Raw genomic sequence first — 12,868 nt, 5'->3', positions numbered from 1 at the left:
TTATGATGTATTGATCAATTTCTTGGTAACATGTTTCATTTTTCTTTTTTTAGCATTATGAATTCTTTAGTAATCGTTCTCTTCTTGTCCGGTATGGTTGCTATGATTATGCTGCGAACACTGCACAAAGATATTGCAAGATACAACCAGATAGATTCTACAGTAAGTATCTGCAAATCTGAGCCCTTAGGTAGGAAATGACTGTACTAAATATGGTGCTCCTTTTTCTAAACCTTTTAAAAGTCCAGAAAAGTTGGCTTTAATAAAATGTTTACACAATGATATCATACAGATGACTAAACTACCAGTGAGAAAAATATAATTATCAGGAAATGGCACATATACAGAGGAGAACGAGAGATGGCAGGGATTAACCTGGAGAGCAGCTTTTTTTGTGTGCCATAGTTTGTCCTGCTTGCCATACATATACAATGAAATGCACTACCCTACAGAAGACACTATATAGTATGTGGTAGTTTTAATGTGTTTTACAAATTCTGTCTATTTCTTGTACAGGAAGATGCTCAGGAAGAGTTTGGTTGGAAGTTGGTGCATGGTGATATTTTCAGGCCACCCAGAAAGGGCATGCTGCTTTCTGTTTTCCTCGGCTCTGGCGCTCAGATCTTAATAATGACATTTATCACTTTATGTAAGTATGCATTATTACATTAAAAGCACATAAGAGCATAGATTTTAAGAACAAAATTGATACAGTTCTTCCATAAATGTTTTTCATTGTGGTAAATTTCCTCATAAAAGATAAATGCTTATAAGTAGATCATCATTGGACTCTTACAGTGTGAAGAGCAGTAGGACTTTAGGTTTTTATATGTTCTCTCTGTAAAGTTTTGCGTTACTTTCTACTTTCACCTGAGTATTGGTGTGTATATCCTGGTTTTCGGTTTCGGGTAATCTCTTTGGTTACTTATCTTGTCTAGGTGAAATCTGTTTGGGTGTGGGTGTAATTGTACACACTAGTATAACCCTATGTGTAATAGAAGGCCAAAACAGGAGAAGAAGTTTGTGTCTCTGAACATGGAAATCATGCAATGCCCAGTTAGCGCTCAACACTGCTCTTCCTGAGGGGCTTGCATGGAATTTTAATGTAATAGAGTCCCTCTGCATTCTGGTACTTTTGGATAACAACTTTCCTATTTTTTTTTCATTCAAAATGCCATAATGGCAAATCCAACCCTCATGGAGGCTCTTAGCACAATTGTCGGCTTAAAGGAAAACTCTGGTGAACAGCTTTTCCCATTAATTTAAAAACACATTACATAGTTATATAACTTTGTAATATGCTTCAATCACCTATCTGCCTCCCTTCCCTATCTTTTCCCCCCTCACCCCCTGCCCCCCACTAGGAAGTGAGGTAAACTCATTCTTACCTAATGACTGTTGACCCCAGGCTGCTCTGTGGAAGCCATTTTGTGACAATGACATCATCAAGAGGGAAACTGGTTTAAGCCCTGTTAGGCTAGCCTCCCTTTTTCAGATGACTCGGGTTGCTCTGCTCTGATTGGCTGAGCAAACTGTAAGCTATCTGACAGTTCTACAGAGTCAGTTGGATATCACAGAAGACAAAGTGCATCATGATAAAGCCCAAACAAGGAAGTCAAGAAAAAATGAAGACACCAACTGGAGCTTCAGTTCAGTTTTTATTTTTTTTTTTATCAGTGCCGGAGTTGTCCTTGAATTTGGTAAATTTGTTTCTTGCAATCTTTTTAAACCTGCTGAGACATAATACTTAAAATATATTTTTCTGTCTTTCAGTTTTTGCATGCCTGGGATTTTTGTCTCCTGCTAACAGAGGTGCTTTGATGACATGTGCCGTTGTCTTATGGGTGTTGCTGGGTACTCCAGCTGGTTATGTAGCTTCCCGATTCTACAAATGTGAGTGGACAAATTAAACAACTATAAGTACTTGCCAAATCCAGCAAGAAAGCAAATTAACAGCCATTTTACTATTGGATAGATTTTAATGTGAACTGGCACCATTCAACCTTGAATGTGTACTGTGCAGCTAAGATATTAATATTTACTTCATCCATAAATAAAGGTATCCCTGTATGCAATAAGGGTTTGCATTGCTGAACTTTGTTATGAAGTTATGAAATAGCTGGCTTTACATTGAGGCAGGCTTCTGGAGGCCAGAGCAAGGGTGTGAGCAAAATGGCTGCCCCATATTTATTGAAGGTAAAATAAACACCCAGAAAATAAAAACTAATGTCTTGTGATTTTGATTGCTCCATTAGGACATCCTACAAGAAATAGTTAGATTGCAGGCCTTGGTGGTCTTCACTAGGCTCCCAGCTGCTACCTTAACCCCATTAGGGTGGTGGAATCAGTCTGTCGACAGATGTCCACAACCAGTGTCTTACTGCCTGGAAACTACGCCACCATTAACTATCACTATTAACCATGACATCTGGAGATTGGAGTCAGCTCTGATATCAGCTGCTGTTGGTGGGTGTCATCTGTAAAAACACAGCCAGCACAGGCCATAATTTTTTTGCATTCCATGACCAAACACAAGGCATGCTGGGCAGGAGTCCAGACAGGAAAGTTGGCGGCTTCTTAGGCCCTTTTCAGAATCTACATTAGATGTATATACGTCAGAAGACTCAAAATAAACCTCTGATGGAAGACTATTAACTGTTCCCCTGTATAGGATTATAGTGGGATATGTCACCCATAGGGATAAAAAAAAAAAAGTGTACAGCTACCCTATGCAGTATTTCTGTTTATGGTGTTTAGAGAGTTCACAAGGTAATCTACACAGTTTACTTGGCTTTGCATTTGTATCCCTAATTTCCAGAAGTAAGCCTTTTTAAAGTAACCCCTGATACTACAATCAGTATTTATAGTAAGTAGACAAATTATGCATAGTGCTTTCCTAACACGTATGTCTCTGTCTCCTCAATTTAGCATTTGGAGGCGAAAAATGGAAAACAAATGTCTTGCTGACCTCATTTCTCTGCCCCGGGTAAAGTATTTTGTAACGCTATTGTAATCGAGATGATGTATAGTTATTTCAGATGTCTTCAGCACAGTGTCTGTATTCTTTTCTTTGTATTTAAAGAACATGCCTAGCCCTAGCCTAGTGAGTAAATTCCACATATAAATGATGAGGAGCACTTGGCACCATTTCTGCTATAGACTTTCTAATGGGTACTGAACATATGTTTGTAGTCCTTTCAGTGATTCCCTGCTGCTGTAACTTGTGTAATTCTGTTGCTAACAAGCTGTTAAAGCAAAATGGCGAGATAAGAAAATTACTACTAAAAACTATGCATGATCTGACGGAATCTGTTTCTATTAACCTTTTAGGATTGTATTTGCCGATTTCTTTTTGATGAACCTAATTCTCTGGGGAGAAGGATCATCTGCTGCTATCCCATTTGGCACCCTTGTAGCCATCCTGGCATTGTGGTTTTGCATTTCTGTCCCTCTTACTTTCATTGGGGCTTATTTTGGATTTAAAAAGAATGTAAGTATCATTCATCCTCAATGGCACACACAAAGTGGGACATTTATCAAGGGCTTTGTGCCTATTTTTAGGTGAATAAGTTCTATTTAAGAACCAGTATTCAACTTGAATATTTTTTTTAAATGCAACTTTTTTAAATCTGCCTGTTTTGAGTATTAACCCAAAATTTGGCCTAATTCGGGTTTTGCGCAAAGTTTATCTTTTGCAACTTTTTAAAAGGTTGCACAGACAGGTGCAGGCCTGAATATGCTTGTGCAATTTTTTGCAAATATTCTGAAAATTCTATTCACAAATTTATGAGTAATTTGTTAAATTAGCCCTATTTGGCTGGGTGAAAAACAGACAAACACTATGTAGAAAAATCACACGTTTTAGACTCAGTAGTAGAGATGGGAGAACCACTCATTTAAACTAAACAAAGCACTTAGTTTGATCTGCGCTCCACTCTTCAAGCTCCTGGCTTGTCAGCGCTGCTCCACTCCCTGCCACTCCACCCTGGGTGTCAGGGAAAAACTGGATCCAATCCTGGGAAACTGGAAGAAGTTTCCCACAATTTGGATCCATCTTTTCCCGGCATCCTGGGAGCAGCGATAACAAGCCAGCAGCTTAAAGAGTGGAGCACAGTGGCTCCAGGCAGGTGACTAACACAAAATAAACTGTAACTTTTATATGGTCGTCTGTAAGCATTAAAGAGATAATTATGCTGCTTATCACCCCCCAATTGCAGGTCTTCTCCAAGCCGGTGACTTGGTTTAGTTAAAAAAATGTATTTTATTTCAATGAGGTGTTACTTCTTTCTTCTCCTCCTTCCTCATCAGTGTCACGCCAAACGCCCCCTCTCCCCCCCACCCCCGCCTCCATGTAGTTGGTGTCATCATAGCACACGTCATCTGAGTGCTAAAGTGCATGCGTAATGAGGATGATGCGTACTATGATGACGCCAACTATATATGCCCAGTAGGCGTGACACGAAGGAGGAGGGGGAGAAGAAGCGCAACAGGCCTAGGTCATTGACGCCCTGGGCCAGGCCTCATTCCAGCCAGAATTTGGAAAAGACAATTGGGAAGGACTTCTACTCGGGAGAACGATGATACCTGTGGTTTGGGGGGGGGGTGGAGGGGCTAGCATTGTTTAATATTGCTTTAAATGTACCTGTCTGAAAGTGCCCGTTATTTTACTAATCATATGTGAGAATTTGGTGCATTGTGTATGCACTAAATATAACATAATCTCAGCTGCAGATGTTTCTGAATATAAAGCCAGATAAGCTTTGTGCAGGGCAAGGCTTTAGCGATCTCCAGTCACCGCACATGCTCAGCATCCAAAAGCAGGGAATCTATTTTCCATAATCAGGAAGGATTAGATATTGTGCCCTTGCTGACAGCAGGATACCTCTGATTGTGCCGTCTACATGATTGAGGAACAAATTACTGCAAAATTGTCCCTGTTCCACTCGCAGAACCAAAAGATTGTATCACATGTAATCAGAAACTGAAGCTTGTGTTCCTTTACAGTTATTTCTATAGATAAGTGTTGGAATTATCTTTATAGTGTCCAAAGGAAGCAATAGATAGCAACAATCTAATGTATTTCTGGTTGTTAATGTGCTTTACTAAACATCTCTTCCTCTTATGACTATTCAGTGTCAGCTACATATTCAGATTTAACCCTTATTCAGCAAATTGTAGCAATGGTTAATTTTAATGCAATCGATTGTAACCAGCATGTGAGTAAGGTCTGCCACCTTAGCACAGAGATTTTTTTTAACTACAGCCTTTGATGGATTCAGCTTTTCTGGCCCTTTTCATTTTGGGATTGCTATTTGATGTCTACAGTAGTTATTTGCCACCATTAGAGTCAGCATGAACGCTAGAGAAAAAAGCTTGCAAATAGGATGGCAGTGAAAAATGGAGATTTAAATGGCCTTGTAATAATGCATTTGCTTTCTCCTCTTTATTTTAGGCCATTGAACACCCAGTCCGCACCAATCAGATCCCTCGTCAGATTCCTGAGCAGTCATTTTACACAAAGCCATTACCTGGTATCATTATGGGAGGAATTTTGCCCTTTGGATGCATCTTCATACAACTCTTCTTCATTCTTAATAGTATTTGGTGAGCTGATTTTCTTTATTTTACACTGCTTTAGCCATCCTCACAATGATTGCAGGGCCTCTCTGCTCTTACAATGTGCACACTTCCATTTCATCCTGATATCACTGCAAAGAGTGCACTTGGGTGATTGTACAGGGCTGTGAACTAGTTGGGATGGGAGACATGTATTCCACATAGAGAGCAAGTGAGAGCTATCAGATCCGAACAATGAATTAAGCATTGCAAGGTCATTTAACTCCCAGTCCCCTGCAGTGAAATTGGTTTATGCTGTAATTTTCTCTTTAGGTTGATGGCAGATACCGGAGTTCCAATTTTTATAATCCTTCTAAAAAGCCTGGAGCTTCTCCTACACTGCCCATACACTTTAAGGTCCAGACATGGCACAGCTATAAATGTAGTATTATCCCTATTAGAATAATGAGTAGGATGTATAAAGTAATTGTACTTCTTATAATGCTCATACACATTAGACATATCCTGTTCAAACCTGGCAATTTTGACAGGGCAAACCAACTGTGTGTGGTGGTGGGGGTTGGGGGGTTGTTGAATCGGGTAGATACATTTTAACATGCCTGATACTTTTGTATTAAAAGTTTGAATCGCATTGCTATTAACCCCTTCCCTCCTCAGCCAGTTTTTGTTTTTACACTTGAGGTCTTATTTGAGGTCTTTATTACAAAGTACAATTTTACTTTGTAACTACAGACTATATATTTTTGTAAAATATGCTACTAATCCCAGGGCTCCACTGGAGGGTCAGGTGACAGGTCCTCTTTAACATGGATTGAGGAAGTGTCTGGGTGTGCTTTTTCATTGGGAGAGGGAGGCTGAGCAGTGAGCGTCATACTTTATCTACTGGGGCCACCTTTCATTGTAATGCAGTTCATTAGATAACATGTTTCCTTTTAAAAAACCTTACTCTTTTTGGCAATGCTCACAATCTTTTGGCAGCAAAAGATGTCCGTCTTTTCATAATTACAGTCACAAATAACAAATGTTATTTGCAGCCCTAATTATCAAAAGGCTGTTGCCTTTTGCCATCAAAATGTAGGCCATCCAAAAAGACAGCTGCAAAACGAGTTTTGTTTTTTTCAACTGGTGTCAGAAGGTTGTATAGACCTGTAATTTATTTCAACTTAAAAATCTCCAGTCTTTAAGTACTTATTATCTGCTGTATGTCCTGCAGGAAGTGGTGTATTCTTTTCAGTCTGACACAATGCTCTCTGCTGCCACACCTGTCAGGAACTGTCCAGAGCAGGAGAGGTTCTATGGGTATTTGCTACTGTTCTGGACAGTTCCTGTCACAGACAGAGGTGGCTGCAGAGAGCACTGTGTCACACTGGAAAGAAAACACCACTTCCTGCAGGACATACAGAAGCTGATAAATACTGGAAGACTGGAGATTTTTAAATACAAATAAATTACAAATCTGTATAACTTTCTGACACCAGATTTGTAAGAAATACCCTTCAAAGTGATATAGAGTATTGGAAGTCTCTAGAGCCAAAAATTAAATAAATATAAAAACATGTTAGATTGAAATTTCTTTTTTGCCAAATCTTTTTTTATTAGGAAAAATTGAGGCAGGTACAGATTGCTTGAAACTTCAAGAAGGTTTTAGCTGTTTGGATAATAAAGTAGGTCTTTTAGCTGACTGCGTAGTATGGTCAGATGCAATATTTAACAATTAGTTCCAATGTGCGTCTGACCTTACCTACACAAGCAGCGTAACCTAGTAATGTCTCATTTAGGGAGCACTGCATAGGCAGCGTGGCAACTCTGATATGATTATGTTATGCATGATCAGAGATGGTAATATTACCTATTCCAGCAGACCTATTCCAGTGACTTGTATCTTACACACTCTTTTACGTAGTTGATTTTTGTTTTGCTTTCATGATTTTGCTATATTTATCTCAATTTTGTTTTCTTCTAGGTCCCATCAGATGTATTACATGTTTGGGTTCCTGTTTCTCGTATTCATTATTTTAGTTATTACATGCTCCGAAGCAACTATATTACTGTGCTATTTTCATCTGTGTGCCGAGGTAGGTTTTTACATTTGAGATCAGCATTGGATAAATTATAGTTGTGGGGGATATCTAGGATTAGAAAAAATGGCTGCATTCCTTTAGAAATAGCACCACTCAGGTTGTGTGTGGTATTACAACTGTGCTCCATTCACTTAGTAAGTGGTATTGCAGCTCAGATCCAGCTAACAGAGGACAGGTGAGGTGCTGCTTTGGGGTTTGTCACGAGTTACATGTAAAGGTGGTCATTTCGTAGGCTAGTACAGTCCCCTGATCAGCATGGGTCCAGCTGTAGAACCTACCAGCGGCTCCAAGTTTGCCACAGCAAGAGCTACTCATTGTAGGTGGCTTCCTACTCTGAGAAATGCTTGAATAAAACTAATAAAAGGGGTTTTTTTTTATCACTAAGGGCCCTATTACATGGTGCGACATTGAGGAGGAAGTGAGTTCCAACCTGTGAGGTCACCACTCTCTTCGTCCTTTATCCCCACTCTCCGACTGTGCTATTATTCATATATGTGTGACTTTCTTGTGTAGGCTGGATATGCTAGCATACACTTGCAGTTTGCCTGCTTCACAATGGATGCAATAAAAACACAGTAACTATAGGATAACAGTATAGCAATTGAGATGGTTGCTTGAAAGCTTTCCCCAGATGGTAACTGATGCTAGTGGATTTATTGATGGTGGTTTGCTGTAAATGCTGATGAAATCACAATTTTTTTTTTTCTAGGACTACCATTGGCAGTGGCGTTCATTCCTCACAAGTGGTTTTACTGCAGTTTATTTTCTCATATACGCGATTCATTACTTTTACTCGAAATTGCAAATTACGGGGACAGCTAGTACCATCTTGTATTTTGGCTACACTATGATTATGGTTTTGATCTTCTTCCTTTTCACTGGTAAGTTCTTATTTTGTGTATACAGAGCCTACTGATTTCTGGCATTAGTCATTGGACTGCATTACACGGCACGTTGTGAATGGGAAGCGAGCGCCGACCTGTCAGGTCAGCGCTCGCTTCCTCCTTGTTCCCTTCTCGCTGTCTGTGTTTTTACACACCGATATCGTTTGATGTAAAAGGGCCTTCTGAGTCTTGTTAGTTCCACCCCCCATACAGTTCCTATAAGGTACTGTGACCACTATATCTACTGTAAAGCAGAGCTTTGTCTTTCTAAAAGACACAGAAGCCACAGACAAGGTCTGAGCTGTATCAATAGATTTTTTTTTTTTTCAATATTTCTAAAAGTTTTAAATATATTTTTTAGTTGGCTGGTTAGTGGAGGCTCAACCACTGGGATTCCAATCCCCACGAGAATAGAGGGTCTTTTGTTTCTCTGGTTAAAAGGAGCAGTGGTTGTCATGTACGCTGCTGTTACATTTACAGCCATATACTAAAACTTGTTCTTTTATTCCAATCTGTTTCTATTTTATGGCTGTCATATTTTATTTTATTTTTTAAATTTCACTTTTTCTACATTATGGGGGCTGCCATTTTGCCTGAGCTATTTCTAACAGCATTTAGTGACATGCTTTACAGCAACCCTTATGGACATAGACAACAATAAACAGACTCTGTCCCGTTAGATGACTGTGAAACATTACTGAACATACTCTGACCTTCAAAGGGGTAATTTCACAGGGAGCAGCCACTGGTGCCACATGTTGCTGCGATGCTGTTCAGATCACTTTACAGCAGCCTCCTCCTATCACCACAGGCACAACAGGATGTCTCAGCTTAGTTTTATTCCTATTGGTGAGAATGAAAAGTGCAAGATTTTAGGATTATTTTATAATATAGATAGAAAAATGATAGAAGACACTAGAAAAAAGTCACCAAAAATTTCATTTGCTGTGTGTAAATGCAGGCCAAATGGGCCAAGTAGTCAGTCACTTGGTGTACCAGCGCTGTAATCACACCCCTGTTGGCGTGATTGACAGCGCTGTGACAGCGCTGTATCAGCAATGTCATTACAGAGGCGGGCCTTCCATTTTGCCAGCATTCCAGCAGTTGGGATTACAGCACTGGGCAGCCCTACTAAAGTGACTACTTGGCCCACAGACAACGCCCAGATGACTAGTTGGCCTGTATTTACATACAGCATACAGATTTTTCAAAGTAAGTTTGCGGGTTATATTGGGCAGGGACACTGGCTACATTTGTGTTTTGGGAAGTGTGCAATCGGCTATCTTCATCAGGCCAGTAGTGTTGAATAGGAGTGCGTTGGGAGCCCCGTTCTAATGATAAGTGGAAGTCCCAGTGGTGTGACCCTCACTAGTCAGTCTGTTACCTATCCTGCAGATATGTATTTAGTGCCTTTTGTGGGAAAATCTCTTTAAAGGGGTTATTCAGCACTTACTTATTTTAAACATAGTGGTAGCATATAAGAAAACATAATACACGTTATGCTTACCTTCCTGTTCAGCATCGGGCTATCGCTGGCGGTGCAGTCCTGTCTCAGTCAGTGATTGGCTGAGTGGGCTGTCACTCCTGAGACATGCTTGTCTCTGAAGTGACAGCAGGGGACACTGGCGGTCACATGGAGACACTGGGGGAGCGCACAGATGCAAGCATATTTGTTTTCTTAAATGGCAGCAATATGTTAAAGGTGCGAGTACCAGATAACCCTATTTGATAGCAATTTGTGGTACATACAACGTAATGTAGAATTCGAACATAGTTTAGGACTCTAAGTCATCTGTGTGTTTTGTTTACTTTATATAGCGATAAAGTAACTTGCGGGTCATTAAAAATTATGACTAAATATCTGAATATCTTCTTTTGCATTAAAGGGGTACTCCGGGCTGGGGGGTATTTTGGCTTCAATTTCCATCCCCTCCCCGGCGATCCTCCAAAATACCCCCTGGCCCGGAGTACCTCTTTAATAAAACACTTATATTTTTTTCCGGCATTGACCATGTGGGATAAACAACTTGTTAATTTTATTGTACAGGACATTACTAATACAGCATGTTTTGCCATAATGCAAGACTTTAAAGGGTTTTTTAGTTTTATTTCTTAAAATTCTTAAAAGTCCCCAACTACCATAACAGCACATCTGCTCTTCCTAATAATTTAACCTCTTAAGGACGCATGACGTACCGGTACGTCATGCGTCCGCAAGAGCTGTTCAGAGCGATTCAGGGTGCCGCGTGTAGCCCGTGACGGCGGCTATTAGCGGGCACTGTCTGATCGCCGTGCCAGCTGATTCAGTAATAGGATGCAGCACTTCCCTGGTGTCTAGCGGGTTGGATCGCTTCTCCGGGATGTTGTCCCGGAGGAGCAATCCACACATCCTGCTCCGGGCGGGGTCGTCGCCAAAACGGCGCTGATCCTGGCTCGACACTCAGATGCTTTCGGCTGCAGCAGCTGAAAGCAAACGAGTGCCGATCTCATTGATAATTGCTGTATAAGTATACAGCAAAGATCTCAATGAGAGTTCAGTGCACTTATACTAGAAGTCCCGCAGGGGGGCTTCTAGTATAAATGTAAAAAAAAAAAAAAAAAAAATATCAATAAAAAGCCCCCTCCCCTAATAAAAGTTTGTCACCCCCTTTTCCCAGGTTATAAATAAAAGTAAGTAAATAAACATGTTTGCTATCGCTGCGTGCGTAATTGTGCAAAAGTGCAAAATTGCGCATTTTTGGTCACATCAAATCCAGAAAAAATGTAATAAAAAGCGATCAAAAAGTCGCATATGCGCAATCAAGGTAACGATAGAAAGTAAACATCATGGCGCATAAAATGACACCTCATACAGCCCCATAGACCAAAGGATAAAAGCGCTATAAGCCTGGGAATGGAGCGATTTTTAAGGAACATATATTTGTTAACAATGATTTTAATTTTTAAAAGGCCATCAGATACAATAAAAAGTTATACATCGTTGTAATCGTAACAACTTAAGGAACATATATATAACAAGTTAGTTTTACGCCAGGGCGAATGGCGTAAAAATAAAAGAAATGCATTTTTTTGTTCAATTTCACCACACACTGAATTTTTCCTGGTTTCGCAGGGTACTTTATGCAAAAATTCAGCCTGTCATTGCAAAGTAATATTAGTGACGCAAAAAATAAGGGCTCATGTGGGTTTCTAGGTGGAAAAATGCAACTGCTATAGCCTTTTAAACACAAGGAGGAAAAAAACGAAAACGCAAAAACGAAAATTGGTTGTCCAGGAAAAAATCTAATATTAAACCATACTGCTGGGGACATATCAGTACTTTCCTGTCCCGCTCCCTCACCACTGCCATATCCTGGACCACTTACTTTACGCACTTTGTTTTCATTACATCATATGATGTCCCGTTCACATAGAACATGGCCGGTCAGCATAGACTCTATGGCATGTTTTCAAAACACTGGCGGGTGTACAGAGCGGGCAGCCCGGGAGCCAGCAGCAGTGGGAGAACGGGACAGTATACATTACTGACATGTCCCCATAGCCCTGGCAGCATGGTTACGTATGAATTCCTGGACAACCCCTTTAAGCTAACTTTAGGGGTTAAATACCAGGGATAACGACTTTACTTTTTGCAGTACCTATTTATGAGTGAAAAAGATGGACGTTGCTTTTCTGAGTTTTAACACAAATTAATATTTCTTTTAGGAACAATTGGTTTCTTTGCCTGCTTCTGGTTTGTGACAAAGATATACAGCGTTGTTAAAGTGGACTGAAAAACGCCTTAGTGAAGAATGTACTGAAAAAGTGATTTTTTAGAATGACATGAAGACAGTATTGTCGCCTATTTGTGGGAAAGCAGAATCAGAAATACAGTCCAGTGAAGCATTTGTTTTCCACCTGAATCTTGTTTTTATTTTCCTGAAACTTTGCTTTGCAATGTTCCATCTGAAGAAGCAACTTAAGTGTTTATGCTTGTGTAAATAGAACTATGCTGTGACTGAGAATGACACTTCTAGGAGCTGTATGTAATAATACACAAACTATTAATAAAATATGTCTGTAAATACCATTTTGCTTTTAGACTCCAGGTGGGATGAGGTTTTCTTGAACACAGAAAAAAGACAAGAAGATGTGAGATTTGTTTTCTATAACGTATTCCTTTTAATTCTGGCTGAATATTATTTTTTATACTGGGTGAAATGTCTTTACGTCGGTTTCTTTTGATGTTTATGTTCCCTTTAGTGATTTGAAGACTTAAAAACTATGTGCCTCCAAGTCTCTGGATTTTTAAATTTATAATCTTAATAAACTCTTCAAAAATGGAAA

At 39.8% G+C, this 12,868-nt stretch overlaps 1 protein-coding gene across 1 annotated transcript in view; it reads left to right on the top strand.

The window, feature by feature from the left end:
* TM9SF2 (transmembrane 9 superfamily member 2) overlaps positions 1-12,868 on the top strand; it is a 29,319-nt gene extending 16,451 nt beyond the window's left edge. Inside the window, exons 9-17 of the mRNA XM_069970728.1 lie at positions 54-162; positions 517-649; positions 1,774-1,893; positions 2,929-2,986; positions 3,331-3,490; positions 5,453-5,604; positions 7,541-7,652; positions 8,368-8,539; positions 12,248-12,868. Coding sequence (XP_069826829.1) covers positions 54-162; positions 517-649; positions 1,774-1,893; positions 2,929-2,986; positions 3,331-3,490; positions 5,453-5,604; positions 7,541-7,652; positions 8,368-8,539; positions 12,248-12,315 — 1,084 coding nt within the window. The 3' untranslated portion in view covers positions 12,316-12,868. The remainder of the gene's footprint in view (positions 1-53; positions 163-516; positions 650-1,773; positions 1,894-2,928; positions 2,987-3,330; positions 3,491-5,452; positions 5,605-7,540; positions 7,653-8,367; positions 8,540-12,247) is intronic.

Source organism: Dendropsophus ebraccatus, chromosome 5, assembly GCF_027789765.1.
Source record: "Dendropsophus ebraccatus isolate aDenEbr1 chromosome 5, aDenEbr1.pat, whole genome shotgun sequence".
NCBI classification, from domain to species: Eukaryota; Metazoa; Chordata; class Amphibia; order Anura; family Hylidae; genus Dendropsophus; species Dendropsophus ebraccatus.
Note: the sequence above shows the minus strand (reverse complement) of the source record. Positions and strands in the feature narration are given on the sequence as shown.